Source organism: Platalea leucorodia (assembly GCF_965183815.1).
Source record: "Platalea leucorodia genome assembly, chromosome: 2".
NCBI classification, from domain to species: domain Eukaryota; kingdom Metazoa; phylum Chordata; class Aves; order Pelecaniformes; family Threskiornithidae; genus Platalea; species Platalea leucorodia.
Window position 1 is genome coordinate 31,894,962 of NC_138824.1, and position 25,167 is coordinate 31,920,128.

Here is a 25,167-nt window from a genome sequence, read left to right on the forward strand (position 1 = left end):
GTCATTTCACTCTGCACTTCTCATACAAGCTCTGGACAGGGGGATACCCAGCACTGTGACAAAAATCCCTTTCTAACCTACAGTGATCTCCTACAGGTTTGGAAATGACATCCAAAACAGGGATCACGGGGCTCTCGGAGCATGGCCCTTGGATGCAGATTGAAGGAGCTTTCAGCACAGATGCCCTCAGCTGCCAGAGCAGTCACACCATGCTGGGCTGGAGCAGCCATGCAACGGTGTCACCGCTTTGCGGGGTGTCTGCAACGAGTGCACTGTAGGAAAGCTCATCTCTCCCCTTCCCCATCCCTGGATGGATAGAAGAAAAGTCAAGTGCCTATTTGGATGTATTTGTACAATAGCTGTTCCACTCTGACAGTGATCGAGTCTCTGTGCAGTGTGGATCTGCTCACGCAGACTGATGGTCAGCATGGGCTGAGAGTGAGACGTGCCTCTCTGAGGCGGGGACCACATCAGCCGAGAAGGGTGAACAAAAGGGGCCAGGAGCTTTGCTCTATGGAGCTTCTCTTCACCAGCATCCCCAAACAGGTCCCACCATCCTCCAACAGGTCCCAGCATCCTCCAAAAGCCCAAAGGAAGGGCCCCCTCTTCTAACCTCTGCCAGATGCCATGCAAGTAATGGGAGAAAGTGCAAGCAGTGCAGAGAAGAGCAGCAAATACTACAGGCAGAACACATCCCTGCTCCAGGGCTAATTGCATTCCTGATATGTACATACACACCTATGTACATAGAGAGGGGGACAGACGTGCATCCATTCGCTTGCACCTTAGCCGAAGTGTGCTCTCTGTACGTGGTACTTGGAGAACTTTTCTCAAGTGCTCAGAAGCTCTGCCTGGAGTGCTCCTGTGGCTCCCTTTGATATCCTTTGTTTAACAAAGTTATACTTGCTTTGCAAGTGCTCATTGTTAAGATACGGGCAAATAAATCAATATCTACTGGCAATAAGAAAACATGAATCACTTGAACAACATGTTGTTTGGGTGAGAGTTGATAATAGACCTTCGGGAAACAGAGCTCGTGAGGAAAGTGCTTAACCAGTACAGACACCTCCTCACCTCCCCAAAACAGCACATACACTGCAACATCTTTCTCTCTGCTGACCCTGGGAAGTTAAACAGCAAGGAGAGTAGAATAAAAAATGAATAAAGTAGGTTGGCATAACTGAGTACTCAAAAATGCAAAGTGAACATGTATTTTGAGCCTCTGCTCATACCTATCAGCCATGATTGGAACATACTGCCTCTACAGCACTCAGCCAGGGATGAGAGGTCTGTTTCCTTCCAGGTTAACCCATCATTTTCTAGCACAGGTAGCATCTGATTCTTATGTTTGGGAATGACGTGAGGGAGAAATGCCAGAACCACAGATATTTAGACATAGTCCAGATTTTCCCCTCCTGGTGGTTTCATGGGCTGCAAAATTGTTTCCAGAATGAAATGACAGAGGTTGGTGACATTGGCCATGTATGTAAATGATCACAGTGTCCTACAGAGATTAATTGGTTCATGAATAAAGATGAGGAGCTGAGGTGTGCAGGGAGAAATCATTTATCAATTACATGCCTTGGAAAACTGAAAGATGATGCGGCCTTAACGGCTGAATGGGTTTGAAAGGGAGACTTGTAAATTGAGTTCTAATTCTGTTCTGCTGCATTCATAATAAAGGACTGTTAAACTAATTGCATCCTTGTGTGGTTCATGAGCAACGGCACTCAGCTGCATCACACAGCAAGCAACAGAGATCAGAGTTTAGTTAGATTTTAGTCATCCTTTGCCTCATGTAGGAAGGATGCTAACCAGTTACCTGTGGCCTCATCGGTAGTGATAACACACAAAAAAAGGGCAAGAACCTGTAAAATTTTTCAGGAGATTAATTTTGCATTTGAATCTGAATTTAAAGAACCAAGAAGGACAGCACAGACTTACTTGGCTTTTGTGTTCTGCTTCAGTCACATGGATCCACTGGAGTGATTACCCATCCCTGGAGGGACTCATTGCTGATTAACTGGAAACAGGAGGATTCTGGAGGATCAAAACAATAGCAGAATATGCTAATCCCAAACAGGGAGAAGGATCTGAGGGATGTGGTTGCTGATAACAGCTGACCTCCCCTCATCCTGCCTCTTTTGTGTGCTTGTTAACAGGTTTACTGTTACCGACAGATAGTACCAACCTAGCACGGGCTCTGGCACATGCTGAAATACAGACGCAGATCTGAGAATCTGGATGCAGAATGAGGCTTGTTATTTTAAATCTTGCTGCTGGATATTGTGCGAGCCCCAGGATCAAAGAGGACAGCCACACTTAGGTCCTGGCTGAGCTTAGAGGAAATCTCGTGACACTTGGTTGCTGAAAGCCAAGGGTGCCAGTAATGGGAGTCACTGGGGATTACTCGGCAGCACTGCTGCAACTGCTCGAGCCCATCTGGCTGCAGCAGTTCAAGCAGTTCCTCCTTTGGCATGTTTTATCTGACCACTTTCTGGGTCTCCTTCACCAGCAAGAGCAGCTGCAGGAGCCCAGCATGATGGCGGGGCACAGCTGAGCATCTCAGAGTACGCTGGTGCAGAGGGTACTTGAGCAATGATACCCTGACTTAGCTGGGACGCGGGTGCCTGGCCTCTTCTGCTGCCACCATTTTGGGCACTGACAGCTTAAACCACCACACAAAGATGTGCCAGAGCCTGGTCTGGGTGAGGTACAACACCTATGCAACATCAGGAGGACATGGGTGTCACTACATGTCAATGTGGAGAGGGAGGGGAGAGACAGCAGGTTCAGCAAAAAGAGTGGAAATATCTCTTTAGAATTGCCTTTAAAGTGTGATTATACTTTAAAAAGCAATATAGTAATGGCACCAGGAGGCTTTATATACTGCCAATCCTAATTCCCACATGTGTAGTTTTCAACAAAGAAATCAAGAGACTACTTTGTTAATTATCTGCTCTAAAAACTAGGACCTGACCATCCCTTTTTGAATAAAAGCCCATGCATTCCCCAAAGCTACTCTAAAAGTTAACAGAAACAAATGCAGATCAAACTGTCCCCCATTACTGCAAGGCTTCTGGTCACATCTGTTACAGTAACACTGGCAGTTCAGCATAGCCCATGGTCGACCCAGTGTAGAAGCAACAATTAATCCAGGTGCAGCAAAACCTTTGAACTCAGCCAGAATTTTCAACGAAGCAGCTCTTCATCAGGGAATGATGATTCATCAAAAGCAAAATGGGTTGCTGGAAAGGCTCAGTTTTGATGAATTTCCCAATTAGAGAAAAATACACTTGTTCAAGAAAGGAAGCGTTCAAATGGCTGAAATCTCCCCTTGCAACAGTTCCTAAATTCAATCTTATTTCCTCCAGGTCTTAAAAAAATGCATAGGAATGTAAGCTAATTTTCAATAAAATGAAAAAAAAGCTTTTAAATTGAGTAAAAATCAAACAACAGTTGAAATTATCAAAATGAAATATTTTGATTAACCCAATTGTTTTTATAGTTGCCCTTCACAGTGTTTGTTAAGACCACATTTTTCTTCCCAGCTTAGCTGGGAAATACTTTGCAGGTTCTCAGAAATTCTTGGTTAAGAAAAAGTTTACTGTTGTGGGTAGAGCAAGTATATCTTAATTTATGACTTTTGTAGCCCAGAACACAGCAAATTGCTTCTGACCATAAGAAGCACCTGAAGTGTCCAAGCTGAGGGAGGGAGGTAGACAGAATCCGTAGGATTTACTGGAACAAACACAGCGTCCTACCTCTGAGCGAGTTATCCCAGCTCCGGTGGCCATGAATAGGACCAGGCGTTTCATTACCCTTTGAGACGTCTACAGGAGGTCACAGATGAATTGGTCCTGACAAGTGCCCACTTCTCTGCAGTGCCTATGCAAGCAGCACGAGATGGCTCGCTCAGGTGTAGTGGCCTGCACTGGGAAGGGCTAACGTTAGAGGAGATGATTCTCTCTTCCTAAGCAGATGAGACGAGCAGATAGGGGGAATGTCAACATAAGTCAAAGGACAAATGATAACCCCTAACAGCTGGGTGGAAGCAGGGAAGTTAATGCTTAAATACATTCCCAACCCTTTCTATTATGTCAGTAGGTTTTTTTACCGATGTTCTGCCTGGGCAAGGCTAGAGCGCTCCTCAGCGGCTCACAAGGCTTTGGGGGTAATCAGTGTATAGCTGGTTGCTCGTTAGAGCAAACCACAGCAATGCAGTATAAATAGATCATATCAGGAAAGGAAATCTGACCCACTCGGAGACTGAACTGTCACAGAAATTGTCTTTGTGTGTTAAATATGTGTTATACAGTACGAATATCTTTGCGATGGGAAGCTCCATGCTTTCAAAAATCAGCCCACTTCATGGAGGTGCTTACTGACCAGGAACCTCATTTTAGGCACCCAGATCCGAACAGCTTGGCTGCTGCTGGGATGGAGCTAGGGGCTGCAGTGAGCGTGGAGCTGCCATTTAGTCACCCAAGGAGGGTGACCAGTGGCACTGGTTTTGAATGCTGTGCATGACCCTGCAGCTGAGACAGGCTGTGTAAGTGGAGGATGTAGTCTGCGTTGTTTAGATACTAATGGAAGGAAAAAAAAAGCAGAAAGATGATTGATCCAAATAAGCAATGTCCAGCACATGCTTGAAAGGCAATAGGTTTGTGTCCTACCTTGAGCCATCAGACCTCTGAGGCTTTCAGACAAGCAAGAGGCATGGGAATATACATCTCTGCCTCCTGGTCAGTCACATCTTCCATTTTATTTTTTGTTTATTTTTTGTTTATTTTTTGATCTTTCATCCTACATTTACTTTTCCATTTATTGCGTTTTAACCTGTGCAATGCCTTAACCACCACAAGACTCTGTTTTATCCTTCCCTCAGAATTTTCTCTAGTGCCTTTAGTTTCCTCAAACACCCATTTTTCCCACTTTTTTTTTTGTGTGAAATATTTCCAGTGCATACCAGAAATCAAAAAGCAAGTAGGAAAACAGCAGCTTTCAAACAGCGTGTGAACCATCTCTTTGCAGATGAGCCGGAGAACCCATAGGAAAAGCAACCAACATACAAAAATGTCTGACACCTACCATTTGTCCAAAACTTTCTTCTCAGGTAGACAGCAGAAAGTCTTCCCTTTTCCCACTTAATTAACACTTTAAGACATACATAGAAAAATATGATCCTTTTCTTTCTTTTGTTACCAGCAACCCCACTCCATCAGCTTTTCAATCATCTCCTCTGTTACACCTATCTCAGCAGATCCAATTTTTCTTTAAATTCATATCTGTGCATCAGACATTTCCAGACGAAAGCATAGCTGGATGACCAAGTTTCATCTCCTGTATTTTATCCTCTGTTGGCAGCTTCCTTTTGGCTACATGAGGGAAGGGCATCTGATCCATCGGTTTAAAAATCAACCCCTGTGGCAGAGCGCTGCCCACTGCCCTTGCTGGGAACGGCCTCTGTACCTTACCAGAACTTTCTATTTGTTTGAACAACATCTAGAAAAGATAAAATAGGAACTACAAAAATCTAGGTAAGGTGTCAGTGGTTCAGCTTCCTGTGAGAACAGCACGTACATGGAGATCACCTATTCTGGACATGTCAAATTCATTCAGCTTTTCAGCATGTCCTGTCTGGACAACCGTGGATAGAAATATGGGAGACAAATCTTGGGGCATGAAAAAATTAATAATAAGGAGACAAAGAGTCACTGGTACCTTTTCTTGAAAAGCTAACCCAGTGTGACATGTGGAAAACGCATGGATGTCAGAACGTCACAGAAAAGAGGGCATGGAGCAACACAAGCAATCTGAAATCCTTGGATGGGTTGGGTCTTAACCAAAGAGGTAGAGGCCAGCTGCGGAAGACGAAGACCCAGTTGATGTGCTCCATTCTGAACTAGAGGAACGGCCCTCAATAGCAAGAGTATGATGTCCCACTTGCTCCTTGTTTCTTCTGCTAGCAAACGCAAGCAAAAGAAGCTTTCCTGCTCAGTATTTTTCCATTTGGACTTAATAACCTCACTCCCACTCCTCTCACCCAGCTTCACGCTTGGCTGTGATGTGCTATAGGAGTGCTGAATGCAGAGCACACTGCTGGACCTCCGCAAACATTAGAGGATCACCAAAACTTTGTGCTTGGTGTTCTTTCTTATGTTTGTGGTTGATAGCTGCAATGAAATGACACAAAGGCTGAGATGACAAAGTGACTTGTCAATATGAAATGTCCAAAATGTACCTTATCCTTTTGTGGAGGGACCTCCCCAGGGAGCTCTGTCATATTGACTTAGCCACCAGGAGCTTGGGGTTGAGGTGAGAGAGAGTATTAAATTTTAACCGCTCTTTAAATAACATTTTTGAAATCAATAATGTCGTCCTGAACCCTTGGCTTTCCAGTTGCATTTGGTTTCATTGCGGATGCCGTCAAGATGAAGTTTTACCTGTTCTTTTTTACCCTATTTATCTGGATTCAAGAGAAGCATGGCTTTGCTCTTCCAAGGTAAATATCTGATAGTGCTACTGGGCTTTTAGTGTGTGGTGAGTAGGACAGGGAAAGTACTGAAGCAAAATAACTCCAAGTTGCATACGAAAACATTTGGCAAAGGCTGACATTTATTTATTGCTCTTGTAATTGGATATGTGGTTCCAATTTAACATATAGATGGTGGAGGAAATGAAATTATTCTAAGTCTTCTTTGCATCCATAAATCCTATGTTTTTAATCATATTAAAACTATTCTTTTTGGTCTAAGTGCAAATCAGTTCTGTTCATTCAGTGCTTTTGAATGCCAATAAAGGGCATTCTGAAACTTAATGGGAAAAAATAATTTGCTTCATTTGCCTTAAAACAAGACCTTAAATGAATTACTTCTTGAGGTAGAGAGAGAAACCATTTCAGAAAGTGCTAACAATCTGTTTTTTTTCTAAAGCAGCTTTTACGATTATTTTTCTGGTCATAAATCATTTTTGAATAACCATTTGGTATTTGTACAATGTTTCAGAAGCAGCTTTATTGTTACCTATCGATAAACTTCAGAAATGCCCTGAAACCAAATGCTTTGTTAAAACATGAGAACATATGTCAGAGATGAAGACAGCCAAAGTGCTTTTATTTTCTACATGTACAGCTGGTTTAAAAACCTGAAATGTTTTAATAGGTAGGACTAAAAGGATAAGCCCCTCATGCGGTGATATTAAGCAAGATGAACAACCTATAGGAATCATGATTAAACACAGGCTGCTCCCAGGACTGAAATACCTACACAAATAATAGTGAATTATGTCTCACAGCCCTTCTGCAACTCCGCACCACAAGCCAGTGGGAGACCTGTGACAGGTGAACACCTCTTGAGTTCATGCCTTAAAAAGAGGATCTTTCATTTCCGTTTGTGTTGCAATCATATTTTGTCGTGGATTGCTACGGAGGTGTGAGGCTTAAAGTAGGGGGACAGCTAAACATGTTTTTAGGTGAATTCAGTGGAGCAATATTGCTCTGTGCTACCTGAAGGTTCATTTATTTCATGTTTAAATAAAACACTGAATATCTGTCCCTTACAGAAGAATATGGCATTTCCCACTGGAAAGCATGAGTCTAAGCCTCCCAGCCCCGGTTATGAAAATGGCTAAAACAATGAGATTTTAAAGGTGATATATTATACCTGACTTTTTACTTTTATTTGAGTGCTGGTGTTGAAGGATTTAACAGTCATGTATTAAAGCTTCCCTTTGCAAGGTTATAGTGTGATTACTGCATCTGGGCTTCTAAGAAAAATACCAAACATTGTGAGACTTGTGAAAGAGCTGATAACACTGGAAAGACACCTAGCTCACTTGTAGGGAAAGGGCAAGGCTGGAGGCTGTTTCAGAGCCAGCAAGGTGGGAGAAAAGAGAGCCCACAGGCAGACATCATGTGCTCCAGGCAGACGAACAGCTTACATGGTCCAGGCGAACAGGAGAAGATGCTGGCAGCACTCCTCTAGTGACACTACCTCCTAGAGCCAGACAGACATTCAGCTGGAGACAAGTAGGGAGGCCTCTCTTCTGGAAATGTTAGTCAGAAAGAACATGAAAGGTTTAAATGAAGCCAGGCTATGAGGACAGAGAGACACATCCCTGCTGATGCCCTGTTTTTGTGGGCCTGTGTGATATGTGATGCTGACAGCCTTCCTAGTGACTGAGAAATGCAATGGAGAGAAGGGATGAAGAGACTGAGATGCCTGCAGAGAGCCGGCACTGATTTATGTCTATCTATCTGTGATATGGTGGCCAGGGCCCCTGGATGGGATTCATCTGACTATATTGGATTTCTACACAGTTCTGCATGGGAACAAGTCCCCTGCACCTTCCTGTACAGCTAGTGGAGAAAAATATGTGTATTTAGGTTATAATTCATTCCAGTTTAGCACACACATCTAAATTAGCTCAGGTTAACCGGACCCTGAAAGTGCCTGTTTCTTTATTAAGAGAGTGACTAGCTCAGATGAAGATACCAAAATCATCTAAAATGAACTGTAATGCATCCCACTCACTCTGTCATAGCTGCAGGATAAGACCTGAGCATTGTAGTGTGGGGATGGCAGCTGGACTTCTATTTACCCAGAAATAAAAGGGAGAGGAAAAAGACATGGGGAACAGCAATAGAGTCCAGTGGGACCCTGGCAGAAAGTTGGAGGAGGGGAATGAGAGGGATCCTCTTAAGGACAAACTCAAGGAGCAACCAGGGAAGCAGGGCATGAGGACAGAAAGTGAAAGAAAAGAGGAGTGTTCAAGATGAACATGTCCAGCCGTACCAGGGCAGCAGGCAGGGCAAGGAAGCTGGGAGTGGAGGGTTGTTTCTGAGATTGGTATAAAGGCAATAATTAGAGCTTTTGTCTGGGTGTTTTCTAATAGGAGTGGGGCAGAAGACAGATGAAAGAGGGTATAATGCCAAATCGAAGCAGAGGAACTGAGAAGCCTAACGACTACAATTTTGGCTGTTAATACTCCCCATGTTAAACATGACTACAAGAGCAAGGGCAGAACTTGGATCACCTTGTTCAGTGTATTCAGGTCCTACCAACGAGAGCTATAGAGGAAATGCTGCTAGCTACCACCTGTCCAGTACTTACTGCACTCAGCTGAAATACTTGTGCAACAAATGGTGGGGTACAAGTACATACCAGCTTCCTCCTTACGGCACTCTCGGGCTGTAGGAATCGTAGGATGAGACCAGATGCAGCAGCCTTTTTCTGGTCTCCCCTGCGAAAAGACTTCCCCAGATACAAGAAGATAAATTTTAAAGTAGCCCCAAAAACACTCTTTGGAGTGCACTGGCCTAAAGATATAGGTAAACTGCCAACCCTGCCTATCCCTCATTGCTTTTTGATGCTTTGTCAAATGATGGTGGAGGCAAAAACAGGGCTGGCATATTGTTGGTTCTGCATGAGAAACAACAGTGATTGCTCGGAGCCTGGCTAAAAGCAGAAAAGATGAATCACCTTGTTGCCAGATGCTGTCAGGTCTCTGCTTGAAATCAGTCACAACAACGAGTTGTGACAATCACGTTATGCAGCTTGAAAACACTAGTTTTGAGAGCCCTGCCTGTTTTCTTTTCAGAACAGTCCTTGCAGACAGGGCTGGCAGGGACTTCCACAGTGCCTGGTTTAGGCACTGCCACCAACTCCACACGATTAGAGGGCCGAGAGCCACCCCAGCCCAGAAAATGGAAATAGGGGTCTGACATTCTCCTGCGTCTCCTCCTTGTACACACACCAATTACTTTAATTATCTATCCAATGCAGTTTTGAACTACATCGCTTGCAGGGCACTGAAGATCAGGGCTGGATTTACAATGCAAAGTGGTATGTTTTCTTTCCAGAAAGTGAATTTCACTTCTGTCACCGATGGTGAGGTCAGGCATGGAGTAGCTGGGAAGCGCCATCTCATGTACAGCATGTCCGGACCATGGGTTTCAAGTAGAAGGGGAATACAAGTTACCGGGCAAAGAGGGAGATGACAGTGGTATAGATCAACTGAAACCATACCTGGCTGAGGGACAGAAATGAGGAGATCAGAAAAACTGGACTGGAGTAGGAATGATGATGGCCTCTGCACATCTACAAAACATCATGTTTGGCTTTTGCCAAACTGGGAGGGCTTTTGCTCTGATGAACAGTGGCTGAGACCGAGAAACTCAAGGGAGGAGAGGAGAGCTGTCTTCCTGGTCTCGGCTAGTTTTCCACTGGTGCTGCTGGACTCCAGATTAGCTGTGGCTGGTTTCTTGTTGTGCTGGTGCCAGCTCCCAGGAGTGATCTCAGAGTCCAGCAGCAGATATTGGCTACCAAAGCCCTGCACCACCTCTTTCGTGGATTTTACTGACTGGCAGAAGCAGAGGCTGGAACAGGGCTCAGCATCTTCACTATTGAATCTTCTTTCAGTTCATGGCAGCCAAGCCAGGGAAGACCAAGAGAAAGAGACCAAGCCTGCTTCTCTATTTTTGCATGACCTAGAGTGTTCCAATGACCAACGTATTTTACATAAATACCCTTGTTTTTCAGGGACGAAGTTTTGTGGGCTCTCCCACAAACAGACAAACAGGTTGAAGCCCTTCAGGATTTACTGAACACCACCGAGGTAAAGAGATCCCTCTGTCTCTCTGGTCTCTAGGCCAAATTCTTCCCCAAAGCACACTAATACTGTACCCCCCCCACCCCCGAGAAAGATTTAGCCCACTTTCATTCATTTGTCCTAATACAGTAACTCAGAAAATGCTTGGTTTTCATTGCTCTGCTACCTTCTGATTTACATGAGGAGACCCCTCCTTCATAATGTTATAGTAATGCATTATATCAGAGCTCAGATTTCTGCAATTGATTTTGTGTATTAAGACACTGCAAAATTGGCAAAGGACCAACACACAGTAAGTAGAAATGCATTTGCAAAGGAACCTCAGTGCTTTAGACCAATGCAATCTTGACCTATATGACCTGCATGGCTCTGAAGATCAGGACTGGATTTTTGTGGTATTTTTCTTAAAGCAGCATTTAGAAGATAAAAATATCTTAAGCAATACATTTTTTTTATTACTTCTAACTTTCATTAAAGAATAGAGTACTTAATTAAAATAAGGCATCTCTTCCTCTTCAAAAGCACTTGCCCAATCACACACTCTCAGTTTGAAGCCAACTCTCTGCAACAAAGGTGTAACCATTCCCTTGATCAACATAATTTACAGTGTGATTGAGGATGTGCCTCAGATGACTGAGAGCTTTTAATGGTGCCTATGCCCAGTCTTTCTCTGTCTTTCTTGGCTCCTATTCATTTTGTGTCCACCCCAAAATCCTACTAGTCTTCTGCTGTCCCTACTAGCATCTTCTGATCCTTCTCTTCAGTTCTCACATACCTTGACAACCTTCCTTGCTCTTTTCCACCTCCACAAGTCAACTCACATACCCATCTCCTTTGCTGTACCAAAATAAATCTGCCCTCCTCCATCTTTTCCTCACCACCGTCATTCTTCACTTTCTTGTACATAGGAGCCCCAAGAAGTCATGAAGAACAACTGCAGTACATTCGGTGCAGAGAGAGCATGTGGCAGTTTCTACCGAGTCACTTATGTGACTATGCAAATCAAACATTTTTCAAGGGTTATAAACTGGTCTTTTTTTTTTCCATGGCTATAAATTGGGCAAGTTATAAGAAGAAAAGGTAAAGGGAATGGGAGAAGGAAAGGGAAAGGGAAAGGGAAAGGGAAAGGGAAAGGGAAAGGGAAAGGGGAAAGGAAAAGGAAGACACAAACAGTACCTCCCAACAAATTTTAATGGTTACAATCTAGCAAAAAAGAAGCAATTGAAAATTAGCATCTTACAAGAAGAATTATCAGGCTAATTATAAGTGTTACTCCTGCAAAAGTTGGAAAGCAAAACCCTAAAACACAGGAAATGCTTTGTTCTTACAGCACACACATTGCATGTAGCATCCATCAGAAGACCCAGATGCAGGAACACCTACGACAGTCTTTTTTAGCTGCCCCTGGGGCAGCATTGACCATCGCTGATGATAGGTAAAGAGACCAATAATCATATGCATTATCAAAGTTTCCCATTCACACCCATTCATTGCTCCTCTGCCACCTCAGCTGTGTCAATCTGGAGTTCCTTAGTTTTCCTTACTCTCAATTCAAAGAATGCCTACACCAAAGAGAAACTACATCTGAACTGGTGCACATCAGTGCAGACAGCAGGCTAGCCAGGGCAACCGGGAAATCGGTGCTGGGGAGCTAAGCATCCAGCTTGCTTCTTGGATGGGTTTTCCAAGCAATGCTGAGCCATGCCATGCTGTCGCTACCCTGCCAATAATGTCGGAGACGGCTACACTGAGACTAGCTCAGCCATTTGTATAGCACATTCTAGTCATATATCCAGGGGCCAAATGTTTTACCATTTATTGTTCCAAAGTCTTGATTAAAAGCATGCATGAGTTTTCTGTATGACTTTGCAGACATGGTCTCTCTGAGAAATGAGTGAGGTAAACAGTTGACAGCCGATACGTGTCTGGAAACATGGTGCCCTAAATTCAATATAATACTTCTGGTGCAACTGCACCAGAAAGGAAAAAAATAAACCCTATTGTCTGGTGGCTCCACGCTGTATGTCTTCAAAAATGCATCCAAGAATTATGTTGACCTTTTTCACATTGTAAATTCATGCCTAATTTTCTCCTTACTGTCACCCCTAGATCTTTTGGTATTATTGGTTCTAAAGTTTCAGTCTTTTATTGAATATGTTGGCTTCTGATTTTACTATTGTAAAAGATTTAATTTTACCAAGAAGAATCTAATTTTCTTATTTTCCTCCCATTTCTAATCTCTGTATTGCTGCTTCAACTTGACTTATATTCAAACCCCTTCTGGCGTTTATTTCCTCCCTGATCAAAGTCATCAGCAAATTCTATAACTACAAAGACTGGTCTGATCTTCATTAATTCTCCAAATACCCTCAGGGAAAATAACTCTCAGTAGACTTGAAAGCACGCAACATAATAACCAGCTAAACATATCTATTATACTAGAAATACTATCTCAGAAAAGGTTATGTTCCTGTCTTTGTTCTTGATTTATGAATTTATGTGCAGAAGTCATTATAGACGTTTCTTAAATACACACGCTTCATTTTCAGCAGTAGCAGAATGCTATAACACAACACAGGGAACATCGAACTGCTTGTTACAAGTGGTGTCTTAAATTGAAAACATATGCTTTGATTATTTTCAAAATACTTATTAAATGTTAGTACGAATATCTTTTCTTTCCTCAGTAAAAAAAAAATAAAACGCTTTTGGAAACTTTGCAGGTCATCCTTTGGCAACCTGTTGTGGTTGAAAACATCAAGAAGGACAGAGAAGTCCATTTCTATGTCAGGGCATCCAGCATAAATAGCATAAAAGCTCAGTTAAAGCAACTGACCATCCAACACAAGTATGTATTTTTTATTTGTTGTCATGAGTGCTTCTGTAAAGTTGTTTGTCATTTATTTAACAGGAGGTTGTGCTCTCTCTTTGTTATTCAGAGTCTTGCTGGGAGATGTTCAAGGACTTATTGAAAAACAGACTACCAATGACACAGTCAGCCCACGCAGTTCTTCATCATATTATGAAAACTACCATTCGATGAAAGAAGTAAGATATTTTTGTTGTAATCCTCTGTAGGTTCAATGAGTGAAATTTGTCTCGTGGTTGAGAATGGAGATAGCGAAAGAGATCATCAATAGGTAAATAATTACCATTGTATTGCTCAACCACTGAGAGTTGTATTTACTGTAATGCCTTCATAGAGAAAGAAAGAAGCACCAGAAAAAATCTCTCATACATGTATTGCCTCAAACTGCCATTCAAATGCAGCCAATACAGAAGCAAAACGAAGTTACAAAACAACATACAGATATTTAAAACATGAAATGGATAATAATTTAACCAAACAGAACTAAAAAGGAATTTCAGGGCTATACTTGGACCGTGTTGTGACTGTATCTTACTGTTTGTTTTAAGAGAAATTAGAGTCAGGCAAGTGGTAAGTGGGCTCAATTGCTAGTTTTTCTTTCCCATCAGCTAAAGAGGCAGGATTTTGGGAGGAAGAATGAATTTAAGTCTAGACCACTTTCAGGGATGAAGGAAAACAATAGGGAGAATACCTATTTACTAACTTCATCCTTGCAGATATATCATTGGATGGAAGAAGTAGTGAAAGTCCATTCTGACCGCCTCCAGAAAATATATATTGGATCATCATATGAAAAACGACCACTTTATGTTCTGAAGGTACAGCTGTGACTTACTGCAAAAACTTTCCAAGTACTAATGTAAACAAGTGATGGGTTTTGGCCAGAACCCTTTCTTAAATCTATACTTATATGCATATATTTGTGTTTTTTAGAAGTTTCCTAAGTTCTTCTAGTAAGATGCATTACCTTTGCAAAGGCATTTGACCACATTACGTTCCTTGTTGGGTCACAAAGAAGTTATCACATCTAGGCCATCATCCAAAGGCATGGAATACCGGCTTGGTGGATACCCTCCTCTGTTCACTATGAAGCCAATCTAGTTTGTTGCCCTGCATAGTTGGTGATCTACTCACTTGACCTCAGGTCTTGCTGTAGTCTTAGTGTCTACGTTAGGAGCTTGCTGCAAGTAGTCTGAATATGGCTCTCTGGCTGCATGTGAACGTAACTGACAGCAGTATCCTGGCCCAGGATCAGTCTAAGCTCTCCCTGCAAGACAGATGCTGCTTCTTCCACCTTAGTTACCCTTTTCACTTCCACTTTTATGTGGTACACTTTACAACGGTGACATTTTAATACAATTTCTCTTTTGTCAGCTTTCTAAAAGCCAGGAAAAGTCCAAAAATGCCATATGGATTGACTGTGGTATCCACGCCAGAGAATGGATTTCTCCTGCTTTTTGCTTGTGGTTCATAGGCCATGTGAGTAGATAATCACGTCTGATTAATGTTTTCAAAGCAAAGTAAAAAATCTTGATGTCATTTACCTTCTCTGTCCAATCGCATTCTAAACTCCATAAAGTCTTAATCTATTTACTTCCACAACACCAACACATGAGATTTGTGTCTAAGCTGCATACGTAGCAGTGAGTGTGTGTGCATGTGTGGGTGTGTGTCAGCAGATGGAGGGGGGTGTGTGTGAGAGAGACAGAAAGTCATATGGATCAAATACAAAAGAGCTCGGATGTATTCTCAAGTATGAAAGAAACTTCAAAGTATGTGCAGCAAATTCAACAGAGATGTTTAAAATTATGAATGGTAAGGGATGGAGAGGGCATGCCAGGAAAAGCAAGTATTTGGTAATCTACTAGGGCTATGTCTATGCTGCCACACGGATCCAAGGAATGATCTTGGCTCTGGGTCATGCAGCACGTGGCGGCTCATGCCCATATTACTCCAGCTGGCACTGCCTGGAGTGGATCAGAGGACACCCAGTGTGAGCTCAAGCTGTCCTACAACAGTTGGCTGCTCCCGACGTGCCTTCCTAGAGCAATAGGTACCCCGCACTTGTCTGCTCCAGGCATGGCATGCCTCCACACCAGCATGTGCACCCGCAGTCTCTGCTTAGCACTTGCTGTGATGTGTCGTCTGCTGCTGCATCTGCTGCTACGGCTCCTCCGCCTCCTGCCTCTGCGTTTTCTATTTGTGCTCCTGCTTTTTTCTGGATCTGCCTCATTCTGAGAATGAGGCCACACGAGCCACCTTTTTCTGAAGGTACCATCCCTGCTAGAGACACCCTCATTTCAGACCTCCAGAACATGACCAACAACTGCCAGCCACACACATAGCACCAGTTCACGGAAACTGGTAAATCACTGATGGGATGGGACTGTAGTACGGGCTTAGCCTGACCAGCCTTGACGTGCAGCCGCAGACCAATGGTCACACCTGATCTTTAATATCTACACTACTCAGGATAGTGAACAAAGGAATGCCAAAAGATACAACATCCATGGTTTGCACGTGGGTCTTAACATATGTTGCCTTGGTCTTTTTGAATTTAAGGCATCTCTGCTTAACTCATTATGCTGAGATGCTGGTCCAGTTCCCGGTATGGACCAGGAAAAGGCTCCTAAGGTCTTTTTGGCCCAGACAAGGTTGCCCAGCTTGCTCAGTTAATGTCCTGAGATATTATTTATTGCTATTGTTTCACAAAAGCAAAGTTCACAGTAAAAATAAGCTAGATGAGATTGAGACTTCACAATCACCAGTACTGTAGCCAGAGAAACAACATAGATGAGTCCTGGAAACATGAATTATGGTTTGGCCATGATGGAACTAAATAATAATAATAATGATGATGATGATGATGATGATGATAATAATTAATAATTAATATAATAATAATAATAATAATAATAATAATAATAATAATAATAATAATAATAATAATAATAATAATAATAATAAATGTGTTTATTTCTGTCCTCAGTCACAACTATAAAACCTCAATGACTATAGCATTTGAAAGGAGACTACAGAAGTTAGGGACAGATACAGCTGAATGTACCTTGTGACCCACTGATAATCCAGCCTTCCAGGTTCCCTTGGAGAGAAATGCATTTGCCCTTTTCATGCTGCTCCAAATAATTACCAGCTATGTTGTCACTTTGCCAGTGACGCGTCCCTGCAGCATTTTTCAGAAGTAACAAGCTGAACATTTAGGTTCTCCATCCTCTTGATCTAATTCATGTGTTTTAAATTCAAATTTTATTTCTATATCACTTCATGAAGTAACATTTTAAAATCTGACATTAATACACATCTGCATGCACACATTAAAATCACTGGCTCTCTCTAGCAAATCCTAGGCATTCTTTATAATGGGTCCACTCTTTATCATTAAATTTTCTTGTTAAGATTGTAGAAAGATTGACATTTCTCATTTAGTCACAGAAAGTCCATTGCCTGAGGAAAACTAGGAAGGATTTAAAATGAAAGAAGGTGGTTTAAGTAACGCATAAAGAAAAAAAAGACATGATTAAGGACTTAGTCTATTCTAATAGTAACAAAACCACTTATCTAGGTTAAAATTTATCCCTGTGTCGTGGACCAACAACCAGGTTAGGTATCACTAAAGCCTTCAAAATAGGCTGTGAGGCAAAATTAGCAATGTAGATCTTACTGGCTGTTGGCATACAAGTGCATCGAAGTCACAATGCAACCAGAAGGAATAATGTTATGCACAGCAGCCATTTGAAATGTTACTTGTTATTTTGGGGCTTGCTTTATTTTATGCTACTTTTGTGGTATTTTGGGTGGGATGGAGGGTTACTATCATTTCTACAAGCAGCAAAAGCTCAAACCTTCCTATTAATAGGCTTCCACTCTATCTCATGACCTCCCATTAACATTAAAGACTGCCGTGTATCTGATTGACTGTCTCAGTTCGATTCCTACCCTCTCCCTGGCACTTCCAACCAAAGAGCTACTTTGCTATTTAGCAGTTTCTGTGATGTGATGCACCTCTATCAGGAGGCAGACTGGTCTGATAATTGCACAATTATTTTACATAGGGCATCAGGTGCCTTTCTAGGAAGGTAAGAAAACCACTACTATGAGTGCTTTTTAAGTTTTCTCTGTGCTTTATAGGCAATCCATGTGCGTGAGAGAGATCAGAACATGACAACACTTCTGGAGCACTTTGATTTCTACGTCATGCCGGTGATGAATGTGGATGGCTATGAGTACACGTGGAGCCATCCCTCTGTATGTAGAGCTTTTTTGACAGGTTGTGCAATGTACTGATGTGCTATTTATGGGAACTATCAGTGTGTGTGCTTAGGGCAGCATTTCCATCCTGGAACTGCATGCCCCAAACTCTTAATTGGTGTTTGGAATTTCTGCATCTCTGCCCTATTTAAACCACACGAAATATTGCTACTGATTGGCATTTGACCCACAGTACCCTTGTGTCTTCCAAGCTGCTGAAAATGCATTTGGAAATGACAGAACCTCATCCTGAGATTTTAATACTACCAGATGTTAGGGAATGCCTGTGTCAGCCTTCAGCAGTGAGGCTGCAAATACTGGTACAATTCAGCACAAGCTGAATAGCGTGCTGCATCACATACAGCATAGCCAATAACTCACTCCTTCCTAGTAGGACTGGTAGTCCAGTTCTCTGAGTACTTTTTGTTTCAGATAAATGAAGGTACAACAGGTATCTTTTGTCCAGGATTTTATTTACTGGTTGGAAATTCCAAGCCATTGAGATGGTTCTTTGATTTTTAGATCCTTCACTCAAGTTAAAAAAACAAAAATCTCCTCCACTCTTTTACTCACTCAAGTCTTCAACCCAGCTTGGCTCACATTTGGATAACTACGCAGGTACACCTCAACAGCTGCACACCAAATTTCCAACTTTCCATGTGTTGTCAGCAATGTCTATAGAAAGGTTGAACTTGGACTCCTAAACTCACATACCTGGCCAAACTGTTTGTCTTCTTCCCTCCTTCCATGGTCCAAATCCTTTGAAATCAGACCAGATGTGACCACATCTTACCTTACCCAACATTTCCTTTTATCATCCAGCCTGGCTGGCAATCAGATTGTGGTTTTATAATCTTCCTTGGTCTTTTGCCTCTTCACTGGCACGCGACCTGTAGAGGCCCAAGTGGGAAGTCACATTTAACTAACCAGTGAGATGGTGCATTGCTTTTCTCAGCTTTTTCCCTGAACATGGCTTATGTGTCTCTTCCCATAGAATCGGCTGTGGAGAAAGAGCCGCTCATCGCATGGTAACAGCAAGTGCATCGGTACTGACATGAACAGGAATTTTGATGCGCAGTGGTGTGGTATGACATCATTTCCTTCCTATTGTACCCGCCTCACTTTTAGCCTTTAAAATTCTTTATTTTGAAAACATTTTTATTTTCTATTTCACAAAGTTGATATAAAGACAAATGCAGCTGAATATCTGTTATGAACTGGTGAACACTTCCCCAGCTCCAGACACTTTTTGTTGGGACTCAGGATTTTTCCTCCCCAGATGCCATACCGGCGACTAACCTCTTCCCAGCACAATCACAAGAGAGAGGAGGATCAGGACCCTGGATCCTGCTCCTTGCATAACACCATGACACACGTGGTGCAGGCTGTTGGTGGAAAGGAGGAAAGAGGTGGCCCTTGCCATGTCACCCAAGGCCTGTTGCACCATCCAGTTGGGTAGATGCTCCACCATGTTGTATGAACTGATCACCTCAGTCATCCTTCAGTAATGCCTAGCTGACCAAGACTTTTTGGCTCTCAGTGTTTGTTGTCAAGGCTATATCACATATACTTACCCGCAGGCACTTTAGTACTTGACAGGTTTTTAATAGTCCACAGAATAGCTATCTTAAAATGCTACCCTACAGATCAGATCTGGCTTCACTCAGTACTGACACTAATGTCCTGTATGACTTTCAGTCATCATAGTGCATTGCTAACCTGGGAATAAATGTTTATTTACCAGCCATGGCTATTATATGGAGAAAAACTTACACAGGTAAAAAAATGTCTGCATGGCTGGGCCCAAAGAGTTGTGAATGGAGTTAAATCTAGCTGGTGGCCGGTCACAAGTGGTGTTCCCCAGGGCTCAGTACTGGGGCCAGTCCTGTTTAATATCTTTATCAATGATCTGGACAAGGGGATCGAGTGCACCCTCAGTAAGTTTGCAGATGACGACTAAGTTAGATGGAAGTGTTGATCTGCTGGAGGGTAGGAAGGCTCCACAGAGGGACCTGGACAAGCTGGATCGATGGGCCGAGGCCAATTGTATGAGGTTCAACAAGGCTCAGTGCCGGGTCCTGCACTTGGGTCACAACAACCCCATGCAACGCTACAGGCTGGGGGAAGAGCATCTTGAGTAACCAGGGAAGTATTCATACTGTTTTCAGCCATGCTACACTCCTCTCTTAGACGTGGTTGAAAACACAGAAGGGAGAAGCTTCAGCACCTTGCAGGGTCATTGGAGAGAAAAAACTGTACAGAGGAATCTAAGCACTAAAGTCAGGTGCTCACAATAACTTAAACAGATGATTGTAAGGATCTCCCTAGGTTTCTACCTCCTTTAGTTATACAGTCAGTAAAATGCTGAAAAACAAAATCCTGTTTTTCTTAGTTAGCATAAGAATATTGTTTATACTGATTCAGATACATTAGCAACCGATAGCAATGGTTGAACAGATTTGATCCAGAACATATTAACTGTAGAATCTCCATTATTGCTGTAGCTGTGTGAAACACCAGGAGTTCAACAGGATCCTCAGAAGAACCAAGCTGGAGTTTTATCACTTTATAATACTGTTGTAATTATTATTAGCTGTGTCAATTGAATACAATAACACAATTGTGTTCATGAGAAATTACCACAAATTCGTGGGAGCCTGCAATTTAATCTTTACTCACATACTTTTAAACAGAGTAGAGCTCTTGTCAGGAGTGCCAAATGTTCAGACTTCCATTTGCTTCAGATTTGCTTGTGAATACACTTTATGCCACTGCAAAATTCCAGGTTTTAGATCTATACATTTAATTAGAAATGTACCGCTGTGTTTATCTGTTCTTCCTCTTCAGCTGCTCAGGTAACAACTTGATGAAATTTATGAACAAAGCCTTTATGGTTTTTATGAAGAGCAAAATATACTAAATGCACTGATACCTTATGCTTTTCTTTTATACCAATAAAAAGGAAAATTACTGCACTAAAAGCAATGCATTAACTTGGCATTTGCTCTGTGGAACTAAATTTGACTGGAACCCAGACTTAAATTTTTCTCCACATTTTCTGTATCGTTTCCTTAGCTGGCTGTTCCCAGTATGATCAAGAATTTAGGAAAGCAGACAGAACATTCATCCAAGATTGCCAGCCAACAGATTCTTCATTGCCTTTTTCCTTGGACAGTACTCACTTCTGTGCAAAACAGAAGAGTGTAAAATTTAACATTCTCATTTTGCCACTTTTGAATCATTTCACATACATGCCAGGATTTGTTTGTATTTTCATGTGCATGAATTTTCAGGGACTGTCTGTGAAATCCCTCTCGGTTCAGAAACATTAAGGCTTACATGTATATCCCAGAACACAAACGTACCATAGCCCTCTCTGCCCCAGTACCCTTGTTTCTGACCTCCCAGTCTACATATGCCAGACTTAGTGTCTCTGTTGCCACTTCTCCCCGACAGCCTGCTCTCCTCACTATATTATTTCTGCTTCTTCTGCTGTGTCATACAAGGGTGTAGGTCATCTGAGGAGTTATTTTCAGCCACTGATATTATAAAGGGGCTTGCAGTATCTGTGGAACAGTTGAATGCATGAAAATACAGGTTTATTCTTAACATCAACAGCCAGGTTCCACCACATCACCTAGTCTTTCTGTCTATCACAACTACATTTCACCCAAATACACCTGTGCAAGGCCTTGCAACTTTTAATTAACTAGAACATGTATATATAGATGTATCAAAATTTTTAAGCGTTTTGGGGTCCAGATATGCTCCCCACTACCTTGTGGCATGCTATAGATCTTCCCTAGATATCACTGGCACCAGAAGATGCTTCCTTCTCTGCTGTATCAATGATAATAGCTTGCGTTGCTTCTACAGGGCAGCTGCTCTGCAGATGTAACTGGCATTATTGATTTCTAGAAGATGGACATCTGTTAAAGTGTCCCAATGCTCAGGACTGAAGAAAGTCTTGTGAGTGTTAAAGTACTCAGTGACCTTTACTCCTGCATAGGATTTAAGATAAAATGTCCATTTAAACTACAGATAGTAGCAAAGGGGAAAATTTACAAAATTTATTAAAACATGAAGAGCTGACATTTAACACTAAAGATCCTGGCTGCTTCCAGAAAGTTATTTGGTCTTATTCTGAAGACAGCAAAAAATGATGAATCCTAGTTGTCTCCTTGGTAACTTGTTCCAGTGCCTAGTTTTCCTCATTCTTAAAAACCTTCATTTTGATTTGTGTTTCTTCAACTTCCAATTGGCAGTTTGCTTTCCCCCGAGATTAAAGAATCACTTAGAACTGCCTTTTTCCTGTAGTACTTCTAGATTTTAAGAAGGGATCTCACAATCTTGTCCTTGATGAATTTAAATGGAGCATATTCATCCTCTCCTCTAAGACTTTTTATCCAGTCTTTGAATCATTTTTTTTCCTTCACCTTCTCCAATTTTTTTCAAGAGTATGGTAGGTAAGAAATCCTAGTAGACTCGCACTGATTTCTACAAGCCTGAGGGTTCTTTCCATAGCATAGCAGAGTCCACAATTTCTTGTGTATTAGCATCATACTCTGCTCTTTCATTAGACGAACAAAAATGCAGAAGGGAAGAAGTTAAGGAGTAACACCATGCGCTTTTCTGTTACAGGGAAAGGAGCGTCTCCCAATGAATGTCAGGACATATACTGTGGACCCTACCCAGAGTCTGAGCCTGAAGTGAAAGCAGTGGCTCGCTTTGTCAGAGATCACAAAGACATCATTAAAGCCTACATAACCATGCACTCTTACTCCCAGTTGGTATTGTTTCCATATTCTTACACTATGGAAAAAAGCAAAGACCATGATGAGCTGGTAAGTCTTCCCATCTCCTGAAGTTTCACATTTATTTCAGAACATCTTACCCTGCTTGGTTAGGCTTGTAATGAGGGAGTCACAGTGCTCTGAGGATCAAGAATTAGGAAATGAGATTTCTCTTGATGTTCCTAAGAACTTAAAGAAGTCTGGGCTGGTCTAGCAGTGCGTAAGTCAGCAAGCTTCTTCTGAAGACTACGGAAAAATGAAAATATTTATTCCAGATTGATAACACATCAACAACCTCTGGTATGTTGAAGCTGCTGCTAAAAGAACAGAGTCTCATTTTTTTTGGACACAATATTTGTGCAAATTCCTGATTATGCTTTATGGTTTACATAAACTCTGAAATTACTTGGGTGTGTAACTCTGAAAAATACCCTCCACACACCTAAGCAATGAGGTATTCTGGTGGACACTTGCTGCTTTTATTAAGGTTTTTGCTAGGGATACTTATTTAAAATGGTCCTAATGGCAGGATGGAAAACATATCCTGCTTATGTAGAGTTTTACATTCTTGAACCACAAAATCACACAGTAAAAAGTCTCCCAGAAGACAGACAGAGTTCAAAACAGAAAGAGTAGCCACTGCTTTTTCCCACTGACCATAAAATTCTGGGTTTTTCTAGATCTGGAAAGGATATCCAGGCTAAAATGGGATTTGTTAACACAGAGTAATCAAGCCATAAGAGTACGTGGACAGCTTAGTCATATTCTTCTTATGTAAAGACATCAAATTCCCTAGAGCAAGGAATTCCCTTTCCTGCACTTCCTAGCCCACTTTTGGTGTTTCCTAAGCTCCAAGTGCTGAGGCAATTAATTATTTTATTTGCAGTAAGGGCTCCTGCCTAGCAGAAAGAAAGGAGCAGAAATCATGTAAAGGCGACCAGAAAGCAGGTTTGCAGGCTTTGGGATTTGCCATACGGGAAGACAGCAAATGTCTGAGGTGGACGGGTCATTTCATACGCTACATGACACAAGGACAGGCAGTAAGAGAGTTTCTAAAGATACAGGATTGACATTTGCACATGCTGCTGTCATTTTTACTGCTTTTCAACCTCACGCATCTCCCATGCCACTTAACATATTTTTAAAAACCATATAAAACATTTTATTTTAAAAACCAAATGTTGTATAGATAAGAGGACTGTAAAAAGTACACAATTAATGCATTAGAAGCATCCTACTTCGTTAGACAAAACAGTCCAATATCGCCTTTCCATTGGTAACTAGTGCCAGTGTGTTCAGAAGAAGAAATGAAAAAAATCCAGTAATGTAAATACAGAATAAGCTAACTCCAAACAACATATATTCTTATGCTGTCTTGGTTACTGTTTAATTTCCTGAAACAAACCGTTTTATATACTGCAATTAAAAAAATGCAGTTGTGAGCAAACAGTAATAATGCATTTGTGACTCCTTCCCTGTAAAGCAGAAAGAGATGTGCTAATTCTGGGCATTTAAGTCTTCTTCATGGCTTAAGAGTAGAATTCCCTCAATGAAAATCTTTTTCTGCTGTTTTTTGTCAATACTACATAAATCAACAGTGACTTAAATACTGTGGCAGAAAAGGAAAAATATGAGACACATGGGAACAAACGGTTTGACAACAGTTGGCTTCCTGAAGTGGTGGTAAGGTCCCATCCGTATTTTTTTATCTAGCTACAGCAGAAATGCAATCTGTAGCAGGGGCATATGCTGGAAATTTTAACCACATTCTGTGGGTTTTCTAGAGCCTTTTGTAAGAGTATTTAACTAATGTAAGATCCAGAGCGCAGTGTAAGTAAATCCTAACTGCATACATATTAACTATTATCACAAGGCTACAAAGCTAATCAAGTTTTGTTTAATTTCAGGAAAGTCTGGCAAAGAAAGCAGCTAAAGCTATACAGAGGACAACAAGGAAAACTTATAAACTTGGTACTGGTGCACAAACAATTTGTAAGTATGACTTTATTACAACAGGCATGACAGCATACCCTTGCTAGCAACAGAAGACAGCTTTTGAACAGAAAACTGAAGTTCTGGTTTCAGGTAACTTATCTCTTGCTCACATAGATTTAGCTCCTGGAGGTTCAGATGACTGGGCTTACGATCTTGGCATTAAATATTCTTTTACCATTGAGCTTCGGGACACAGGAACTTACGGATTTTTGCTTCCTCCTCAACAAATTAAACCAACTTGCTTAGAAGCACTTTCTGCTGTCAAAGAGATAGCTCAACACATTCTTCAAAATTTGTGATGTTGAATATAATTCCAGCATGACTGTACTTAGTTAGCTCAAATAATAATAAAAAAGCTTGCTGCTTTATTAAAATTATTTATATATAGGGAAAAAAAAAAAAGAATGACTGCACCCCCTATACTTCATTTTAGAATACATCAGGTTTTTTCAACCATACTTATATACCTATACCTACGACGGTAGTTCAGTGCACTACATATATATATATATATAGTGCACACTATAAGGGGAAAATAGCATAGATAATCTTATGTCCTTCTAGATGGTGGGAACTCCAGGTGATGTAGCATGGAATGGGCCTCTGATTGACACGCAGCATGCTGGGCAT

General features: G+C 41.6%; 1 protein-coding gene across 1 annotated transcript; it reads left to right on the forward strand.

Annotated features, from left to right (window-relative positions):
- Positions 1-6,434: 6,434 nt before the first annotated feature.
- CPB2 (carboxypeptidase B2) lies at positions 6,435-24,836 on the forward strand (the record flags this gene model as incomplete). Its single annotated transcript, XM_082304510.1, has 11 exons — positions 6,435-6,505; positions 10,542-10,617; positions 13,335-13,459; positions 13,551-13,659; positions 14,197-14,298; positions 14,855-14,959; positions 17,630-17,746; positions 18,744-18,834; positions 22,391-22,593; positions 24,450-24,534; positions 24,652-24,836. 11 exons carry the CDS (start codon positions 6,435-6,437, stop codon positions 24,834-24,836), a joined length of 1,269 nt encoding a protein of 422 aa, XP_082160636.1.
- Between the last annotated feature and the right edge of the window lie 331 nt (positions 24,837-25,167).